Source organism: Falco cherrug, chromosome 3 (assembly GCF_023634085.1).
Source record: "Falco cherrug isolate bFalChe1 chromosome 3, bFalChe1.pri, whole genome shotgun sequence".
Taxonomy (NCBI): Eukaryota; Metazoa; Chordata; class Aves; order Falconiformes; family Falconidae; genus Falco; species Falco cherrug.
Genome location: NC_073699.1, coordinates 104407509 through 104428090, shown reverse-complemented (window position 1 = coordinate 104428090; position 20582 = coordinate 104407509). Strand labels below are relative to the sequence as shown.

The following is a 20582-nucleotide window of genomic DNA, read 5'->3' as shown; positions in this document are numbered from 1 at the left end:
TCTGCCACCTAGGAGGGTCCCAGTGTGCAGGGCTTTTCGGATGGCAGCAAGGCGGTCACAGGCCATGACGCTCAGAAGTAAAGACTCTGCACGGAGATAGTTCAAGCTGAAAATCATTCGGTAAATATGCAGACCTTGCAACTGGTGCTTCAGCACTTGTGTTTAACAGACTGACTAACAAGGACACTACGGTCTGCACGTGTCGATACCGATCGACTAGCTACGTTGTAAGCAAGAACTATGTTGTCTGCAAGATGTACGAGCCGGGAAGAGAACCAGTACAACCTGGCTCTGCGCTTGCTGGTGTGGACTCCTCAGCACTGCGCGCCAAAGGGAAAAGTACATCCTGAGGAAGGGTGCGAGCCTTCCTCCCAGAGAGCCCAGCCCAGGACCAGCAGGTGTCAATGCACCCGCGCCAGAGTGAGGAGGCTTATGATACTGAGTTCCTGGACCGAATGGTAATAACCCCGCCTTTTCTTGGGAATTTTAATGAATATGTATGCTTCTGTGTAATAGGGATCTGCTTACTTAAGCCCTGGGTGTGCAAGTGAGGAGGAGCGATCCCCCTTGCAGCCGGAGCCCCGATAAACATACCTGCTTGATAACCCTCCTTGAGATGTAGAGTTTGATTCCGCACGTCAGCACCAATCAAGAAGGCTACAAAGACCTGTGCAGCACATGCCGAGTAGGAGATGGCCCCGTGTCCTGGTTTCAGCTGGCATGGAGTTAACTTTCTTCTTCGTAGCTAGTGAAGTGCTGTGTTTTGGCTATGATGTGAGAACAATGTTGGTAGCCGCACTGATGTTTTCGGTTGTTGCTGCCTAGCGTTTCTGCTAAGTCAAGGCCTTTTTGGTTTCTTGGGCCTTGCCAGCCAGAGTGCTGGAGGGGCACAAGAGACTGGGAAGGGACACAGGCAGGTCAGCTGACCTGAACCAGCCACAGAGGTATTCCATCCCGTGGGATGTCATGCTTGGTATAGAAACTTGGAGGGTTAGCTGGTGGGGGGATTCTTGCTCAGGGACTGGCTGGGCATCGGTCAGCGGGTGGTGAGCAGTTGTACTGGGCATCATTTCCTTTTTTTCCTTCTCCCTTCCTTTTGATTTTACCCTTTTCCCCCACCTTTCCATCCTAATTGTTATTGTTGTTCTTCTTCTTGGTATTGTTACTGTTGTTCTTCACTCTTTCTTCTGTTTAAATTATTACATTGTTCTTATCTCAACCCTCCACTTTTACATTGCTTTCTGATTCTCCTCCCCACCCCTCCGGGTGGGGGGGAGTGCGCAAGTGGCTGCGTGGCGTTTGGTTGCCGGTAGTGTTTGGTTGCCGGCCGGGGTTAAACCGCGACACAGGATGGAAATGAAGTCTGTGGCATATGTGGGGCTCGAAGGCAAGCTCCTTCCCCAAATCCTCAGTGCAACCCTTGGGTCTTTCCAGACGCGTCTGTCCTGGGTCACGAGAGTCCAGTTTCAAGGTCACTTGTGGCTCATCCACAAGCGCAGCGGGATCCCACCAGGAGCTGGCCAAAGACGTTCTGTGTTTCCAGCTCCTTTCCCCAAGCCCTCCAGCCCGTGATGACCTGTGTTCCCTTCCTCCCCCAGTGCAGCCTCCCCCTCCTCCCTGAGCAGGCCCACTTTCAGCCCTTTGCAGGGACTCTTTCCCTTTGTGCCCGCCTTGTCTGCCTGCAGCCTGCCTCGCGTGGCAGGTGCCGGGCGTGGACGTCCTTGCCTCGCACAGGAGACTGACTTGAGCTGAAGCCTGGTTTGCTGTGAGCACCGAAACATTTTATTTCAAGCACGTGGTCAGCCTCATCAGGTGTGTGCGTCCCGAGGCACGGGCGCAGGGCAGAGCAGCCCTTTGACGCTGAGGTGGCCTATGCATCGGCAGGCATTGCCCCAAAGGAAACGGTGGTGGCACACTGCAGCCTGCCCTGCGTGCCGTTTGTCCTGCTGCTCACACCGTTTTTCCCCTTAGGTACTGCAGGAGCTCCTGCAGCCGGCTAAAGAAGTCCAGCAGCTTCTGGACTGGAAATGGGCAGGAGCCGCCCGACTGCGCTGCTGTGGGCCTTGGCCTCGGAACGGGGCTTGACGTGGTGACAAAATGACTCCAAGCGCGTGCTGTTGGAGTAGCCCTCACTGCTGGGCGCAGGCCCATCTGTAGCAGGATCCAGTCGTAGAAGTGCTGAGTGGAGGTGTAGACTCCGGGCTGCCTGGCTCGGGCACAGCCTCTCCCCCAGCTGGTGACCCCAACAAGCCAGAAGTAGTCTGCACTGCTGTCTTGGCACACGAGAGGCCCACCACTGTCCCCCTGCAGAGGAGGAGAGAGGACAAAGGGGTTGTTGGGTGGCCACCGTCAGCACGGGGGTTGGCTCCTTCTCTCTGACGGCACCTGCCGGAGCTGTGTTCCCTGCAGAGCGAGGCTGTGTCGAGCGAGCCTTGCCTGGGAAAGGGTGGTGGGCTTGTAAGGTGGGGCTGGCTCTCCTCACTGCACGGTGATGGTGGGTGTGTGGAAGAGAGCTGTGGCAGGCTTGGGATGGGGAGCCGTGGGCTGCCAGGAACACTAGGAGGGCTTTCTGGGCAGAGTGCCATGCCTCTGGGACAAGAGGGGCACTGGGCAGGGGCCTGCCGATGGGGAAGGGGGTATAAGCCCCCCCGGCGGTGGGGACCTGAAGTGGGAGGGGCACTGGCCAGGCCAAGCACATGCCGGGCCATGTTGGCGTAGTTGCGTGTGGCGGGGCTGCCTGTGCTACGGGGCTTGGCTCGTAGCACGCTCCTACCTGGCAGGTGTCAATGCCGCCCTGCGGATAGCCAGCACAGACGTTGTGCGTGTGGATGGCCCCTCTGTACCACCGGCTGCTGTTACAGACGTTGACATCAATGAGGCGGACCTGGGCCTCCTGCAGCACATCCGTTGATCGTCCAGCTGCGAGCACAGGAAGGAATTAGCAAGCAGCAGCTCACTGGCACTTCTCCTCCCCTGCCTGGTGGAATCCCTTGCCTCGCCCGCGCTTGGCTTTGCATCCTGAGAGGCGTTATAGCGGCATTTGCCTTCCGCCTTGCTCTGGGGAAAGGGCTCAGGCCCATCTCTCAAGAGGCATACGTCCCCACAGGCTGACTCGGGCTCTGGCCTCTGCTGTCAGGAAGCCCAAGCAATGGCCCCGAGCGTGCCAAGCTTGCGCTCGGCACACGAGTACTTCCGCGGTACTCACATCTTGCAGTCGTGGCACCCCAGCCGCTGATGTAGCAGTTTTTCAGCTGCGAGACTCTCAGCGAGGCATCGGGCACGCAGGCAAGCTGAACGTAGGCGTTGCACTGCACAGGCTGGTCCAGCTCCAGCAAGGCAATGTCGTTCCTCTGCGTGATGTTACTGTAGCCTTGGTGAAGGAGCAGCCGCTTGATGTTGCGCACCTGGGCCTCAGGGCCCAGCTGAGTCAGCCGCGTGGCACCGATCACCACGCGCCACATGGTGATGTAGCTGGAAGGCAAATGGGGAGAGGACTCAGAGGGAGCACAGCCACGTGCTGCAGCAGCCCAGCCGTTGCCCTGCCTTCCGCTTGACGAGGGAGAGAGGAGAGCAGCGCTCGGGAGGGTGTGACTGGCCTCGCGTGCCTCAGGCTCAAGGAGCACCCAGGCCCTGGGTGTCCTGCGAGGAAACGGGGCGGGAGTAGCCCGTGCTGCTGCGCACGGGGCAAGCGCTAGTGTTGTGGGGCTATGCGTGTTCCCGGTGGCGCCTTACCTGGCCTCGATGAAGCAGTGGGCTGCTGTCAGGACCCACTGTGCGCTGATGAGGGAGCCTCCGCAGGTATGACCCGTGCCCGCTTGCCAGGGATTCTGGATGCTGACGATCCAGGGCCAGGCCCCTGCCTGGGCATCTGTGCCACCCACGACGCGCGACATGCCGTACTGAAAAGCCATGGGCCGGAGCCCGCAGGTCCCTCTGTAAAGAGAAACTCCTTAGTGTCCTGCTGGATGGCTGGCGCCCCTACGGCTCACGGTCAGCCGTCTTCCCTCCCCACAAGGCGCTGCCTGGCCAGCAGGGCTGGGGAAGCCTGTGGGGCACGTGTGTGTCCACACCCTGCCTCTTTCTGCTTTAGCCCCGTAGGTGAGTACTGCCAACAGCCTGCGTGCTGGCAAGGAAATGAGCCTCCCACACTGGCTGCCCTCCAGCCAAGCCCACAAGGGCTTGCCCAAGCTCCCTCCCAGAGCCTCGGGCCACTTACCCACAGCTGTCCCATGTGCCGTACGCAGGACAGCACATGGCCAGCAGGATGAGGAGGAGGCGCAGCAAATCCATCCCTGCCAGTGACACGTGGCAGCTGCAAGGAGGAGGGCTTGTCACCGCCAGTGCAGCCGCCAACATACTGCCCCCCGAACTCACGTTGCCCAGGATGCCCTTGGCCCCGGGGGTGATGTCACAGAGTGGCTGGTTGCCACGGGGCTGGGCGTGGTGGCCTCTGCGGGGAGGGGGGGCAACAGGAGGGGTTCCAAGCAGGACGGGAGGCAGGAGCTGGCATCGCTCAGCCCCCACAGAGCCCCGTGGAATGCTCCCTTTGCGCGATGAGGGTGGGCCGGCCCCGTGGCAGGCAGCAGCGCCTGGCTCCCGGCTCTGCCTGCTAACAGCTCACAGGAAAAACCAAGCGTGGCGGCGCTACCTCTTTGCGAAGGTCACTGCCGCCCTGCTCTCGGCAGCCCTTTGCCACCTGCTCCTGCCCAATAAAGAGACACACAACAGAGAACGCAACCACTAGAGGCAGCAAGCGCGTGCTTGGCTCTTGAAGAGACACTCTCTTGATGGTCGTGGCAGGCAAGCAGTTACGGGCAAGCCAAATAAGCCAAGCCTAGCCCAGCAGTGCCAACCTTCCTGCACGCAGCACAGGGAAAGGCACACGCAGCACAGTCCTCACTGGCTATGTCAGCCACAGCAACGCCCTCTGGCAGGCTTCGTGTCCCTGCTCTCTCTGGGTTGGATTGTGGTTCTGGACCAACACTGAAGAGGGCAGCTGTGGCACCTGCTACGCACGGCCGAGGACATACAATCAGAACGCCAAAAAGGCGCCTTCGAAGTCCAATGCTGTAAAACAGACATTAGAATCCCCTGTCGCTGTTGAGAAAGTGGGAGGATTAGGCAGCACCGGGTGTTGGTCAATCGCTATTTGATTAACAGCCCTTAGATGTTGTACTACATGCTGCTCCTGGGCATGTGGCTTTGCAACAACCCCTGTTTTAGGCAATTATGACTTCTAGGCTCCAGTCCGAGCCAGGATTCCAACTTCGTAGGATACTGGTTTTGTCTTAGCGGCTTCGCTCCCGGTTTCAATTCCACACTTGCTGGTGCTGCTGGGCTGAGCAACCCCCTGGCCCAAGGCAGCTGCTGCCGTGTGGACACAAGCTCTGCCACCTAGGAGGGTCCCAGTGTGCAGGGCTTTTCGGATGGCAGCAAGGCGGTCACAGGCCATGACGCTCAGAAGTAAAGACTCTGCACGGAGATAGTTCAAGCTGAAAATCATTCGGTAAATATGCAGACCTTGCAACTGGTGCTTCAGCACTTGTGTTTAACAGACTGACTAACAAGGACACTACGGTCTGCACGTGTCGATACCGATCGACTAGCTACGTTGTAAGCAAGAACTATGTTGTCTGCAAGATGTACGAGCCGGGAAGAGAACCAGTACAACCTGGCTCTGCGCTTGCTGGTGTGGACTCCTCAGCACTGCGCGCCAAAGGGAAAAGTACATCCTGAGGAAGGGTGCGAGCCTTCCTCCCAGAGAGCCCAGCCCAGGACCAGCAGGTGTCAATGCACCCGCGCCAGAGTGAGGAGGCTTATGATACTGAGTTCCTGGACCGAATGGTAATAACCCCGCCTTTTCTTGGGAATTTTAATGAATATGTATGCTTCTGTGTAATAGGGATCTGCTTACTTAAGCCCTGGGTGTGCAAGTGAGGAGGAGCGATCCCCCTTGCAGCCGGAGCCCCGATAAACATACCTGCTTGATAACCCTCCTTGAGATGTAGAGTTTGATTCCGCACGTCAGCACCAATCAAGAAGGCTACAAAGACCTGTGCAGCACATGCCGAGTAGGAGATGGCCCCGTGTCCTGGTTTCAGCTGGCATGGAGTTAACTTTCTTCTTCGTAGCTAGTGAAGTGCTGTGTTTTGGCTATGATGTGAGAACAATGTTGGTAGCCGCACTGATGTTTTCGGTTGTTGCTGCCTAGCGTTTCTGCTAAGTCAAGGCCTTTTTGGTTTCTTGGGCCTTGCCAGCCAGAGTGCTGGAGGGGCACAAGAGACTGGGAAGGGACACAGGCAGGTCAGCTGACCTGAACCAGCCACAGAGGTATTCCATCCCGTGGGACGTCATGCTTGGTATAGAAACTTGGAGGGTTAGCTGGTGGGGGGATTCTTGCTCAGGGACTGGCTGGGCATCGGTCAGCGGGTGGTGAGCAGTTGTACTGGGCATCATTTCCTTTTTTTCCTTCTCCCTTCCTTTTGATTTTACCCTTTTCCCCCACCTTTCCATCCTAATTGTTATTGTTGTTCTTCTTCTTGGTATTGTTACTGTTGTTCTTCACTCTTTCTTCTGTTTAAATTATTACATTGTTCTTATCTCAACCCTCCACTTTTACATTGCTTTCTGATTCTCCTCCCCACCCCTCCGGGTGGGGGGGAGTGCGCAAGTGGCTGCGTGGCGTTTGGTTGCCGGTAGTGTTTGGTTGCCGGCCGGGGTTAAACCGCGACACAGGATGGAAATGAAGTCTGTGGCATATGTGGGGCTCGAAGGCAAGCTCCTTCCCCAAATCCTCAGTGCAACCCTTGGGTCTTTCCAGACGCGTCTGTCCTGGGTCACGAGAGTCCAGTTTCAAGGTCACTTGTGGCTCATCCACAAGCGCAGCGGGATCCCACCAGGAGCTGGCCAAAGACGTTCTGTGTTTCCAGCTCCTTTCCCCAAGCCCTCCAGCCCGTGATGACCTGTGTTCCCTTCCTCCCCCAGTGCAGCCTCCCCCTCCTCCCTGAGCAGGCCCACTTTCAGCCCTTTGCAGGGACTCTTTCCCTTTGTGCCCGCCTTGTCTGCCTGCAGCCTGCCTCGCGTGGCAGGTGCCGGGCGTGGATGTCCTTGCCTCGCACAGGAGACTGACTTGAGCTAAAGCCTGGTTTGCTGTGAGCACCGAAACATTTTATTTCAAGCACGTGGTCAGCCTCATCAGGTGTGTGCGTCCCGAGGCACGGGCGCAGGGCAGAGCAGCCCTTTGACGCTGAGGTGGCCTTTGCATCGGCAGGCATTGCCCCAAAGGAAACGGTGGTGGCACACTGCAGCCTGCCCTGCGTGCCGTTTGTCCTGCTGCTCACACCGTTTTTCCCCTTAGGTACTGCAGGAGCTCCTGCAGCCGGCTAAAGAAGTCCAGCAGCTTCTGGACTGGAAATGGGCAGGAGCCGCCCGACTGCGCTGCTGTGGGCCTTGGCCTCGGAACGGGGCTTGACGTGGTGACAAAATGACTCCAAGCGCGTGCTGTTGGAGTAGCCCTCACTGCTGGGCGCAGGCCCATCTGTAGCAGGATCCAGTCGTAGAAGTGCTGAGTGGAGGTGTAGACTCCGGGCTGCCTGGCTCGGGCACAGCCTCTCCCCCAGCTGGTGACCCCAACAAGCCAGAAGTAGTCTGCACTGCTGTCTTGGCACACGAGAGGCCCACCGCTGTCCCCCTGCAGAGGAGGAGAGAGGACAAAGGGGTTGTTGGGTGGCCACCGTCAGCACGGGGGTTGGCTCCTTCTCTCTGACGGCACCTGCCGGAGCTGTGTTCCCTGCAGAGCGAGGCTGTGTCGAGCGAGCCTTGCCTGGGAAGGGGTGGTGGGCTTGTAAGGTGGGGCTGGCTCTCCTCACTGCACGGTGATGGTGGGTGTGTGGAAGAGAGCTGTGGCAGGCTTGGGATGGGGAGCCGTGGGCTGCCAGGAACACTAGGAGGGCTTTCTGGGCAGAGTGCCATGCCTCTGGGACAAGAGGGGCACTGGGCAGGGGCCTGCCGATGGGGAAGGGGGTATAAGCCCCCCCGGCGGTGGGGACCTGAAGTGGGAGGGGCACTGGCCAGGCCAAGCACATGCCGGGCCATGTTGGCGTAGTTGCGTGTGGCGGGGCTGCCTGTGCTACGGGGCTTGGCTCGTAGCACGCTCCTACCTGGCAGGTGTCAATGCCGCCCTGCGGATAGCCAGCACAGACGTTGTGCGTGTGGATGGCCCCTCTGTACCACCGGCTGCTGTTACAGACGTTGACATCAATGAGGCGGACCTGGGCCTCCTGCAGCACATCCGTTGATCGTCCAGCTGCGAGCACAGGAAGGAATTAGCAAGCAGCAGCTCACTGGCACTTCTCCTCCCCTGCCTGGCGGAATCCCTTGCCTCGCCCGCGCTTGGCTTTGCATCCTGAGAGGCGTTATAGCGGCATTTGCCTTCCGCCTTGCTCTGGGGAAAGGGCTCAGGCCCATCTCTCAAGAGGCATACGTCCCCGCAGGCTGACTCGGGCTCTGGCCTCTGCTGTCAGGAAGCCCAAGCAATGGCCCCGAGCGTGCCAAGCTTGCGCTCGGCACACGAGTACTTCCGCGGTACTCACATCTTGCAGTCGTGGCACCCCAGCCGCTGATGTAGCAGTTTTTCAGCTGCGAGACTCTCAGCGAGGCATCGGGCACGCAGGCAAGCTGAACGTAGGCGTTGCACTGCACAGGCTGGTCCAGCTCCAGCAAGGCAATGTCGTTCCTCTGCGTGATGTTACTGTAGCCTTGGTGAAGGAGCAGCCGCTTGATGTTGCGCACCTGGGCCTCAGGGCCCAGCTGAGTCAGCCGCGTGGCACCGATCACCACGCGCCACATGGTGATGTAGCTGGAAGGCAAATGGGGAGAGGACTCAGAGGGAGCACAGCCACGTGCTGCAGCAGCCCAGCCGTTGCCCTGCCTTCCGCTTGACGAGGGAGAGAGGAGAGCAGCGCTCGGGAGGGTGTGACTGGCCTCGCGTGCCTTAGGCTCAAGGAGCACCCAGGCCCTGGGTGTCCTGCGAGGAAACGGGGCGGGAGTAGCCCGTGCTGCTGCGCACGGGGCAAGCGCTAGTGTTGTGGGGCTATGCGCGTTCCCAGTGGCGCCTTACCTGGCCTCGATGAAGCAGTGGGCTGCTGTCAGGACCCACTGTGCGCTGATGAGGGAGCCTCCGCAGGTATGACCCGTGCCCGCTTGCCAGGGATTCTGGATGCTGACGATCCAGGGCCAGGCCCCTGCCTGGGCATCTGTGCCACCCACGACGCGCGACATGCCGTACTGAAAAGCCATGGGCCGGAGCCCGCAGGTCCCTCTGTAAAGAGAAACTCCTTAGTGTCCTGCTGGATGGCTGGCGCCCCTACGGCTCACGGTCAGCCGTCTTCCCTCCCCACAAGGCGCTGCCTGGCCAGCAGGGCTGGGGAAGCCTGTGGGGCACGTGTGTGTCCACACCCTGCCTCTTTCTGCTTTAGCCCCGTAGGTGAGTACTGCCAACAGCCTGCGTGCTGGCAAGGAAATGAGCCTCCCACACTGGCTGCCCTCCAGCCAAGCCCACAAGGGCTTGCCCAAGCTCCCTCCCAGAGCCTCGGGCCACTTACCCACAGCTGTCCCATGTGCCGTACGCAGGACAGCACATGGCCAGCAGGATGAGGAGGAGGCGCAGCAAATCCATCCCTGCCAGTGACACGTGGCAGCTGCAAGGAGGAGGGCTTGTCACCGCCAGTACAGCCGCCAACATACTGCCCCCCGAACTCACGTTGCCCAGGATGCCCTTGGCCCCGGGGGTGATGTCACAGAGTGGCTGGTTGCCACGGGGCTGGGCGTGGTGGCCTCTGCGGGGAGGGGGGGCAACAGGAGGGGTTCCAAGCAGGACGGGAGGCAGGAGCTGGCATCGCTCAGCCCCCACAGAGCCCCGTGGAATGCTCCCTTTGCGCGATGAGGGTGGGCCGGCCCCGTGGCAGGCAGCAGCGCCTGGCTCCCGGCTCTGCCTGCTAACAGCTCACAGGAAAAACCAAGCGTGGCGGCGCTACCTCTTTGCGAAGGTCACTGCCGCCCTGCTCTCGGCAGCCCTTTGCCACCTGCTCCTGCCCAATAAAGAGACACACAACAGAGAACGCAACCACTAGAGGCAGCACGCGCCTGCTTGGCTCTTGAAGAGACACTCTCTTGATGGTCGTGGCAGGCAAGCAGTGACGGGCAAGCCAAATAAGCCAAGCCTAGCCCAGCAGTGCCAACCTTCCTGCACGCAGCACAGGGAAAGGCACACGCAGCACAGTCCTCACTGGCTATGTCAGCCACAGCAACGCCCTCTGGCAGGCTTCGTGTCCCTGCTCTCTCTGGGTTGGATTGTGGTTCTGGACCAACACTGAAGAGGGCAGCTGTGGCACCTGCTACGCACGGCCGAGGACATACAATCAGAACGCCAAAAAGGCGCCTTCGAAGTCCAATGCTGTAAAACAGACATTAGAATCCCCTGTCGCTGTTGAGAAAGTGGGAGGATTAGGCAGCACCGGGTGTTGGTCAATCGCTATTTGATTAACAGCCCTTAGATGTTGTACTACATGCTGCTCCTGGGCATGTGGCTTTGCAACAACCCCTGTTTTAGGCAATTATGACTTCTAGGCTCCAGTCCGAGCCAGGATTCCAACTTCGTAGGATACTGGTTTTGTCTTAGCGGCTTCGCTCCCGGTTTCAATTCCACACTTGCTGGTGCTGCTGGGCTGAGCAACCCCCTGGCCCAAGGCAGCTGCTGCCGTGTGGACACAAGCTCTGCCACCTAGGAGGGTCCCAGTGTGCAGGGCTTTTCGGATGGCAGCAAGGCGGTCACAGGCCATGACGCTCAGAAGTAAAGACTCTGCACGGAGATAGTTCAAGCTGAAAATCATTCGGTAAATATGCAGACCTTGCAACTGGTGCTTCAGCACTTGTGTTTAACAGACTGACTAACAAGGACACTACGGTCTGCACGTGTCGATACCGATCGACTAGCTACGTTGTAAGCAAGAACTATGTTGTCTGCAAGATGTACGAGCCGGGAAGAGAACCAGTACAACCTGGCTCTGCGCTTGCTGGTGTGGACTCCTCAGCACTGCGCGCCAAAGGGAAAAGTACATCCTGAGGAAGGGTGCGAGCCTTCCTCCCAGAGAGCCCAGCCCAGGACCAGCAGGTGTCAATGCACCCGCGCCAGAGTGAGGAGGCTTATGATACTGAGTTCCTGGACCGAATGGTAATAACCCCGCCTTTTCTTGGGAATTTTAATGAATATGTATGCTTCTGTGTAATAGGGATCTGCTTACTTAAGCCCTGGGTGTGCAAGTGAGGAGGAGCGATCCCCCTTGCAGCCGGAGCCCCGATAAACATACCTGCTTGATAACCCTCCTTGAGATGTAGAGTTTGATTCCGCACGTCAGCACCAATCAAGAAGGCTACAAAGACCTGTGCAGCACATGCCGAGTAGGAGATGGCCCCGTGTCCTGGTTTCAGCTGGCATGGAGTTAACTTTCTTCTTCGTAGCTAGTGAAGTGCTGTGTTTTGGCTATGATGTGAGAACAATGTTGGTAGCCGCACTGATGTTTTCGGTTGTTGCTGCCTAGCGTTTCTGCTAAGTCAAGGCCTTTTTGGTTTCTTGGGCCTTGCCAGCCAGAGTGCTGGAGGGGCACAAGAGACTGGGCAGGGACACAGCCAGGTCAGCTGACCTGAACCAGCCACAGAGGTATTCCATCCCGTGGGACGTCATGCTTGGTATAGAAACTTGGAGGGTTAGCTGGTGGGGGGATTCTTGCTCAGGGACTGGCTGGGCATCGGTCAGCGGGTGGTGAGCAGTTGTACTGGGCATCATTTCCTTTTTTTCCTTCTCCCTTCCTTTTGATTTTACCCTTTTCCCCCACCTTTCCATCCTAATTGTTATTGTTGTTCTTCTTCTTGGTATTGTTACTGTTGTTCTTCACTCTTTCTTCTGTTTAAATTATTACATTGTTCTTATCTCAACCCTCCACTTTTACATTGCTTTCTGATTCTCCTCCCCACCCCTCCGGGTGGGGGGGAGTGCGCAAGTGGCTGCGTGGCGTTTGGTTGCCGGTAGTGTTTGGTTGCCGGCCGGGGTTAAACCGCGACACAGGATGGAAATGAAGTCTGTGGCATATGTGGGGCTCGAAGGCAAGCTCCTTCCCCAAATCCTCAGTGCAACCCTTGGGTCTTTCCAGACGCGTCTGTCCTGGGTCACGAGAGTCCAGTTTCAAGGTCACTTGTGGCTCATCCACAAGCGCAGCGGGATCCCACCAGGAGCTGGCCAAAGACGTTCTGTGTTTCCAGCTCCTTTCCCCAAGCCCTCCAGCCCGTGATGACCTGTGTTCCCTTCCTCCAGTGCAGCCTCCCCCTCCTCCCTGAGCAGGCCCACTTTCAGCCCTTTGCAGGGACTCTTTCCCTTTGTGCCCGCCTTGTCTGCCTGCAGCCTGCCTCGCTTGGCAGGTGCCGGGCGTGGACGTCCTTGCCTCGCACAGGAGACTGACTTGAGCTGAAGCCTGGTTTGCTGTGAGCACCGAAACATTTTATTTCAAGCACGTGGTCAGCCTCATCAGGTGTGTGCGTCCCGAGGCACGGGCGCAGGGCAGAGCAGCCCTTTGACGCTGAGGTGGCCTTTGCATCGGCAGGCATTGCCCCAAAGGAAACGGTGGTGGCACACTGCAGCCTGCCCTGCGTGCCGTTTGTCCTGCTGCTCACACCGTTTTTCCCCTTAGGTACTGCAGGAGCTCCTGCAGCCGGCTAAAGAAGTCCAGCAGCTTCTGGACTGGAAATGGGCAGGAGCCGCCCGACTGCGCTGCTGTGGGCCTTGGCCTCGGAACGGGGCTTGACGTGGTGACAAAATGACTCCAAGCGCGTGCTGTTGGAGTAGCCCTCACTGCTGGGCGCAGGCCCATCTGTAGCAGGATCCAGTCGTAGAAGTGCTGAGTGGAGGTGTAGACTCCGGGCTGCCTGGCTCGGGCACAGCCTCTCCCCCAGCTGGTGACCCCAACAAGCCAGAAGTAGTCTGCACTGCTGTCTTGGCACACGAGAGGCCCACCGCTGTCCCCCTGCAGAGGAGGAGAGAGGACAAAGGGGTTGTTGGGTGGCCACCGTCAGCACGGGGGTTGGCTCCTTCTCTCTGACGGCACCTGCCGGAGCTGTGTTCCCTGCAGAGCGAGGCTGTGTCGAGCGAGCCTTGCCTGGGAAGGGGTGGTGGGCTTGTAAGGTGGGGCTGGCTCTCCTCACTGCACGGTGATGGTGGGTGTGTGGAAGAGAGCTGTGGCAGGCTTGGGATGGGGAGCCGTGGGCTGCCAGGAACACTAGGAGGGCTTTCTGGGCAGAGTGCCATGCCTCTGGGACAAGAGGGGCACTGGGCAGGGGCCTGCCGATGGGGAAGGGGGTATAAGCCCCCCCGGCGGTGGGGACCTGAAGTGGGAGGGGCACTGGCCAGGCCAAGCACATGCCGGGCCATGTTGGCGTAGTTGCGTGTGGCGGGGCTGCCTGTGCTACGGGGCTTGGCTCGTAGCACGCTCCTACCTGGCAGGTGTCAATGCCGCCCTGCGGATAGCCAGCACAGACGTTGTGCGTGTGGATGGCCCCTCTGTACCACCGGCTGCTGTTACAGACGTTGACATCAATGAGGCGGACCTGGGCCTCCTGCAGCACATCCGTTGATCGTCCAGCTGCGAGCACAGGAAGGAATTAGCAAGCAGCAGCTCACTGGCACTTCTCCTCCCCTGCCTGGTGGAATCCCTTGCCTCGCCCGCGCTTGGCTTTGCATCCTGAGAGGCGTTATAGCGGCATTTGCCTTCCGCCTTGCTCTGGGGAAAGGGCTCAGGCCCATCTCTCAAGAGGCATATGTCCCCGCAGGCTGACTCGGGCTCTGGCCTCTGCTGTCAGGAAGCCCAAGCAATGGCCCCGAGCGTGCCAAGCTTGCGCTCGGCACACGAGTACTTCCGCGGTACTCACATCTTGCAGTCGTGGCACCCCAGCCGCTGATGTAGCAGTTTTTCAGCTGCGAGACTCTCAGCGAGGCATCGGGCACGCAGGCAAGCTGAACGTAGGCGTTGCACTGCACAGGCTGGTCCAGCTCCAGCAAGGCAATGTCGTTCCTCTGCGTGATGTTACTGTAGCCTTGGTGAAGGAGCAGCCGCTTGATGTTGCGCACCTGGGCCTCAGGGCCCAGCTGAGTCAGCCGCGTGGCACCGATCACCACGCGCCACATGGTGATGTAGCTGGAAGGCAAATGGGGAGAGGACTCAGAGGGAGCACAGCCACGTGCTGCAGCAGCCCAGCCGTTGCCCTGCCTTCCGCTTGACGAGGGAGAGAGGAGAGCAGCGCTCGGGAGGGTGTGACTGGCCTCGCGTGCCTTAGGCTCAAGGAGCACCCAGGCCCTGGGTGTCCTGCGAGGAAAGGGGGCGGGAGTAGCCCGTGCTGCTGCGCACGGGGCAAGCGCTAGTGTTGTGGGGCTATGCGCGTTCCCAGTGGCGCCTTACCTGGCCTCGATGAAGCAGTGGGCTGCTGTCAGGACCCACTGTGCGCTGATGAGGGAGCCTCCGCAGGTATGACCCGTGCCCGCTTGCCAGGGATTCTGGATGCTGACGATCCAGGGCCAGGCCCCTGCCTGGGCATCTGTGCCACCCACGACGCGCGACATGCCGTACTGAAAAGCCATGGGCCGGAGCCCGCAGGTCCCTCTGTAAAGAGAAACTCCTTAGTGTCCTGCTGGATGGCTGGCGCCCCTACGGCTCACGGTCAGCCGTCTTCCCTCCCCACAAGGCGCTGCCTGGCCAGCAGGGCTGGGGAAGCCTGTGGGGCACGTGTGTGTCCACACCCTGCCTCTTTCTGCTTTAGCCCCGTAGGTGAGTACTGCCAACAGCCTGCGTGCTGGCAAGGAAATGAGCCTCCCACACTGGCTGCCCTCCAGCCAAGCCCACAAGGGCTTGCCCAAGCTCCCTCCCAGAGCCTCGGGCCACTTACCCACAGCTGTCCCATGTGCCGTACGCAGGACAGCACATGGCCAGCAGGATGAGGAGGAGGCGCAGCAAATCCATCCCTGCCAGTGACACGTGGCAGCTGCAAGGAGGAGGGCTTGTCACCGCCAGTACAGCCGCCAACATACTGCCCCCCGAACTCACGTTGCCCAGGATGCCCTTGGCCCCGGGGGTGATGTCACAGAGTGGCTGGTTGCCACGGGGCTGGGCGTGGTGGCCTCTGCGGGGAGGGGGGGCAACAGGAGGGGTTCCAAGCAGGACGGGAGGCAGGAGCTGGCATCGCTCAGCCCCCACAGAGCCCCGTGGAATGCTCCCTTTGCGCGATGAGGGTGGGCCGGCCCCGTGGCAGGCAGCAGCGCCTGGCTCCCGGCTCTGCCTGCTAACAGCTCACAGGAAAAACCAAGCGTGGCGGCGCTACCTCTTTGCGAAGGTCACTGCCGCCCTGCTCTCGGCAGCCCTTTGCCACCTGCTCCTGCCCAATAAAGAGACACACAACAGAGAACGCAACCACTAGAGGCAGCAAGCGCGTGCTTGGCTCTTGAAGAGACACTCTCTTGATGGTCGTGGCAGGCAAGCAGTTACGGGCAAGCCAAATAAGCCAAGCCTAGCCCAGCAGTGCCAACCTTCCTGCACGCAGCACAGGGAAAGGCACACGCAGCACAGTCCTCACTGGCTATGTCAGCCACAGCAACGCCCTCTGGCAGGCTTCGTGTCCCTGCTCTCTCTGGGTTGGATTGTGGTTCTGGACCAACACTGAAGAGGGCAGCTGTGGCACCTGCTACGCACGGCCGAGGACATACAATCAGAACGCCAAAAAGGCGCCTTCGAAGTCCAATGCTGTAAAACAGACATTAGAATCCCCTGTCGCTGTTGAGAAAGTGGGAGGATTAGGCAGCACCGGGTGTTGGTCAATCGCTATTTGATTAACAGCCCTTAGATGTTGTACTACATGCTGCTCCTGGGCATGTGGCTTTGCAACAACCCCTGTTTTAGGCAATTATGACTTCTAGGCTCCAGTCCGAGCCAGGATTCCAACTTCGTAGGATACTGGTTTTGTCTTAGCGGCTTCGCTCCCGGTTTCAATTCCACACTTGCTGGTGCTGCTGGGCTGAGCAACCCCCTGGCCCAAGGCAGCTGCTGCCGTGTGGACACAAGCTCTGCCACCTAGGAGGGTCCCAGTGTGCAGGGCTTTTCGGATGGCAGCAAGGCGGTCACAGGCCATGACGCTCAGAAGTAAAGACTCTGCACGGAGATAGTTCAAGCTGAAAATCATTCGGTAAATATGCAGACCTTGCAACTGGTGCTTCAGCACTTGTGTTTAACAGACTGACTAACAAGGACACTACGGTCTGCACGTGTCGATACCGATCGACTAGCTACGTTGTAAGCAAGAACTATGTTGTCTGCAAGATGTACGAGCCGGGAAGAGAACCAGTACAACCTGGCTCTGCGCTTGCTGGTGTGGACTCCTCAGCACTGCGCGCCAAAGGGAAAAGTACATCCTGAGGAAGGGTGCGAGCCTTCCTCCCAGAGAGCCCAGCCCAGGACCAGCAGGTGTCAATGCACCCGCGCCAGAGTGAGGAGGCTTATGATACTGAGTTCCTGGACCGAATGGTAATAACCCCGCCTTTTCTTGGGAATTTTAATGAATATGTATGCTTCTGTGTAATAGGGATCTGCTTACTTAAGCCCTGGGTGTGCAAGTGAGGAGGAGCGATCCCCCTTGCAGCCGGAGCCCCGATAAACATACCTGCTTGATAACCCTCCTTGAGATGTAGAGTTTGATTCCGCACGTCAGCACCAATCAAGAAGGCTACAAAGACCTGTGCAGCACATGCCGAGTAGGAGATGGCCCCGTGTCCTGGTTTCAGCTGGCATGGAGTTAACTTTCTTCTTCGTAGCTAGTGAAGTGCTGTGTTTTGGCTATGATGTGAGAACAATGTTGGTAGCCGCACTGATGTTTTCGGTTGTTGCTGCCTAGCGTTTCTGCTAAGTCAAGGCCTTTTTGGTTTCTTGGGCCTTGCCAGCCAGAGTGCTGGAGGGGCACAAGAGACTGGGCAGGGACACAGCCAGGTCAGCTGACCTGAACCAGCCACAGAGGTATTCCATCCCGTGGGACGTCATGCTTGGTATAGAAACTTGGAGGGTTAGCTGGTGGGGGGATTCTTGCTCAGGGACTGGCTGGGCATCGGTCAGCGGGTGGTGAGCAGTTGTACTGGGCATCATTTCCTTTTTTTCCTTCTCCCTTCCTTTTGATTTTACCCTTTTCCCCCACCTTTCCATCCTAATTGTTATTGTTGTTCTTCTTCTTGGTATTGTTACTGTTGTTCTTCACTCTTTCTTCTGTTTAAATTATTACATTGTTCTTATCTCAACCCTCCACTTTTACATTGCTTTCTGATTCTCCTCCCCACCCCTCCGGGTGGGGGGGAGTGCGCAAGTGGCTGCGTGGCGTTTGGTTGCCGGTAGTGTTTGGTTGCCGGCCGGGGTTAAACCGCGACACAGGATGGAAATGAAGTCTGTGGCATATGTGGGGCTCGAAGGCAAGCTCCTTCCCCAAATCCTCAGTGCAACCCTTGGGTCTTTCCAGACGCGTCTGTCCTGGGTCACGAGAGTCCAGTTTCAAGGTCACTTGTGGCTCATCCACAAGCGCAGCGGGATCCCACCAGGAGCTGGCCAAAGACGTTCTGTGTTTCCAGCTCCTTTCCCCAAGCCCTCCAGCCCGTGATGACCTGTGTTCCCTTCCTCCAGTGCAGCCTCCCCCTCCTCCCTGAGCAGGCCCACTTTCAGCCCTTTGCAGGGACTCTTTCCCTTTGTGCCCGCCTTGTCTGCCTGCAGCCTGCCTCGCTTGGCAGGTGCCGGGCGTGGACGTCCTTGCCTCGCACAGGAGACTGACTTGAGCTGAAGCCTGGTTTGCTGTGAGCACCGAAACATTTTATTTCAAGCACGTGGTCAGCCTCATCAGGTGTGTGCGTCCCGAGGCACGGGCGCAGGGCAGAGCAGCTCTTTGACGCTGAGGTGGCCTTTGCATCGGCAGGCATTGCCCCAAAGGAAACGGTGGTGGCACACTGCAGCCTGCCCTGCGTGCCGTTTGTCCTGCTGCTCACACCGTTTTTCCCCTTAGGTACTGCAGGAGCTCCTGCAGCTGGCTAAAGAAGTCCAGCAGCTTCTGGACTGGAAATGGGCAGGAGCCGCCCGACTGCGCTGCTGTGGGCCTTGGCCTCGGAACGGGGCTTGACGTGGTGACAAAATGACTCCAAGCGCGTGCTGTTGGAGTAGCCCTCACTGCTGGGCGCAGGCCCATCTGTAGCAGGATCCAGTCGTAGAAGTGCTGAGTGGAGGTGTAGACTCCGGGCTGCCTGGCTCGGGCACAGCCTCTCCCCCAGCTGGTGACCCCAACAAGCCAGAAGTAGTCTGCACTGCTGTCTTGGCACACGAGAGGCCCACCGCTGTCCCCCTGCAGAGGAGGAGAGAGGACAAAGGGGTTGTTGGGTGGCCACCGTCAGCACGGGGGTTGGCTCCTTCTCTCTGACGGCACCTGCCGGAGCTGTGTTCCCTGCAGAGCGAGGCTGTGTCGAGCGAGCCTTGCCTGGGAAGGGGTGGTGGGCTTGTAAGGTGGGGCTGGCTCTCCTCACTGCACGGTGATGGTGGGTGTGTGGAAGAGAGCTGTGGCAGGCTTGGGATGGGGAGCCGTGGGCTGCCAGGAACACTAGGAGGGCTTTCTGGGCAGAGTGCCATGCCTCTGGGACAAGAGGGGCACTGGGCAGGGGCCTGCCGATGGGGAAGGGGGTATAAGCCCCCCCGGCGGTGGGGACCTGAAGTGGGAGGGGCACTGGCCAGGCCAAGCACATGCCGGGCCATGTTGGCGTAGTTGCGTGTGGCGGGGCTGCCTGTGCTACGGGGCTTGGCTCGTAGCACACTCCTACCTGGCAGGTGTCAATGCCGCCCTGCGGATAGCCAGCACAGACGTTGTGCGTGTGGATGGCCCCTCTGTACCACCGGCTGCTGTTACAGACGTTGACATCAATGAGGCGGACCTGGGCCTCCTGCAGCACATCCGTTGATCGTCCAGCTGCGAGCACAGGAAGGAATTAGCAAGCAGCAGCTCACTGGCACTTCTCCTCCCCTGCCTGGCGGAATCCCTTGCCTCGCCCGCGCTTGGCTTTGCATCCTGAGAGGCGTTATAGCGGCATTTGCCTTCCGCCTTGCTCTGGGGAAAGGGCTCAGGCCCATCTCTCAAGAGGCATACGTCCCCGCAGGCTGACTCGGGCTCTGGCCTCTGCTGTCAGGAAGCCCAAGCAATGGCCCCGAGCGTGCCAAGCTTGCGCTCGGCACACGAGTACTTCCGCGGTACTCACATCTTGCAGTCGTGGCACCCCAGCCGCTGATGTAGCAGTTTTTCAGCTGCGAGACTCTCAGCGAGGCATCGGGCACGCAGGCAAGCTGAACGTAGGCGTTGCACTGCACAGGCTGGTCCAGCTCCAGCAAGGCAATGTCGTTCCTCTGCGTGATGTTACTGTAGCCTTGGTGAAGGAGCAGCCGCTTGATGTTGCGCACCTGGGCCTCAGGGCCCAGCTGAGTCAGCCGCGTGGCACCGATCACCACGCGCCACATGGTGATGTAGCTGGAAGGCAAATGGGGAGAGGACTCAGAGGGAGCACAGCCACGTGCTGCAGCAGCCCAGCCGTTGCCCTGCCTTCCGCTTGACGAGGGAGAGAGGAGAGCAGCGCTCGGGAGGGTGTGACTGGCCTCGCGTGCCTTAGGCTCAAGGAGCACCCAGGCCCTGGGTGTCCTGCGAGGAAACGGGGCGGGAGTAGCCCGTGCTGCTGCGCACGGGGCAAGCGCTAGTGTTGTGGGGCTATGCGCGTTCCCAGTGGCGCCTTACCTGGCCTCGATGAAGCAGTGGGCTGCTGTCAGGACCCACTGTGCGCTGATGAGGGAGCCTCCGCAGGTATGACCCGTGCCCGCTTGCCAGGGATTCTGGATGCTGACGATCCAGGGCCAGGCCCCTGCCTGGGCATCTGTGCCACCCACGACGCGCGACATGCCGTACTGAAAAGCCATGGGCCGGAGCCCGCAGGTCCCTCTGTAAAGAGAAACTCCTTAGTGTCCTGCTGGATGGCTGGCGCCCCTACGGCTCACAGTCAGCCGTCTTCCCTCCCCACAAGGCGCTGCCTGGCCAGCAGGGCTGGGGAAGCCTGTGGGGCACGTGTGTGTCCACACCCTGCCTCTTTCTGCTTTAGCCCCGTAGGTGAGTACTGCCAACAGCCTGCGTGCTGGCAAGGAAATGAGCCTCCCACACTGGCTGCCCTCCAGCCAAGCCCACAAGGGCTTGCCCAAGCTCCCTCCCAGAGCCTCGGGCCACTTACCCACAGCTGTCCCATGTGCCGTACGCAGGACAGCACATGGCCAGCAGGATGAGGAGGAGGCGCAGCAAATCCATCCCTGCCAGTGACACGTGGCAGCTGCAAGGAGGAGGGCTTGTCACCGCCAGTGCAGCCGCCAACATACTGCCCCCCGAACTCACGTTGCCCAGGATGCCCTTGGCCCCGGGGGTGATGTCACAGAGTGGCTGGTTGCCAC

General features: G+C 59.3%; 4 protein-coding genes across 4 annotated transcripts; all 4 read right to left on the bottom strand.

Moving 5' to 3' along the window:
• Window positions 1-1820: 1820 nt before the first annotated feature.
• LOC129735597 (acrosin-like) lies at window positions 1821-4290 on the bottom strand. The gene is made up of 6 exons (XM_055704830.1): window positions 4240-4290; window positions 4071-4123; window positions 3733-3933; window positions 3197-3471; window positions 2774-2919; window positions 1821-2304 (listed from the first exon to the last, which is right to left on the bottom strand). Exons 1-6 carry the CDS (start codon window positions 4288-4290, stop codon window positions 1951-1953), a joined length of 1080 nt encoding a protein of 359 aa, XP_055560805.1. The 3' UTR covers window positions 1821-1950.
• Window positions 4291-7354: 3064 nt separating this feature from the next.
• LOC129735596 (acrosin-like) lies at window positions 7355-9676 on the bottom strand (the record flags this gene model as incomplete). Its single annotated transcript, XM_055704829.1, has 6 exons — window positions 9626-9676; window positions 9457-9509; window positions 9119-9319; window positions 8583-8857; window positions 8160-8305; window positions 7355-7690 (listed from the first exon to the last, which is right to left on the bottom strand). Coding segments are annotated over exons 1-6 (1062 nt in total), but the record flags the coding sequence as incomplete, so codon positions are not given.
• Window positions 9677-12737: 3061 nt separating this feature from the next.
• Window positions 12738-15059, bottom strand: LOC129735595 (acrosin-like; the record flags this gene model as incomplete). The annotated part of the gene is made up of 6 exons (XM_055704828.1): window positions 15009-15059; window positions 14840-14892; window positions 14502-14702; window positions 13966-14240; window positions 13543-13688; window positions 12738-13073 (listed from the first exon to the last, which is right to left on the bottom strand). Coding segments are annotated over exons 1-6 (1062 nt in total), but the record flags the coding sequence as incomplete, so codon positions are not given.
• Window positions 15060-18120: 3061 nt separating this feature from the next.
• Window positions 18121-20442, bottom strand: LOC129735594 (acrosin-like; the record flags this gene model as incomplete). Its single annotated transcript, XM_055704827.1, has 6 exons — window positions 20392-20442; window positions 20223-20275; window positions 19885-20085; window positions 19349-19623; window positions 18926-19071; window positions 18121-18456 (listed from the first exon to the last, which is right to left on the bottom strand). Coding segments are annotated over exons 1-6 (1062 nt in total), but the record flags the coding sequence as incomplete, so codon positions are not given.
• Window positions 20443-20582: the final 140 nt, after the last annotated feature.

Bases quoted from the DNA above. Each gene is read 5' to 3' on its own strand.
- LOC129735597 (XM_055704830.1), bottom strand. From the start codon at position 4,290: ATGGATTTGCTGCGCCTCCTCCTCATCCTGCTGGCCATGTGCTGTCCT. The intron at 3,934-4,070 runs GTGTGGACACAC...TTCTCTTTACAG, and splicing joins CTAAAGCAGAAAGAGGCAGG to AGGGACCTGCGGGCTCCGGC. The intron at 2,305-2,773 runs GTAGGAGCGTGC...CCTCCTCTGCAG, and splicing joins GCGGCATTGACACCTGCCAG to GGGGACAGTGGTGGGCCTCT.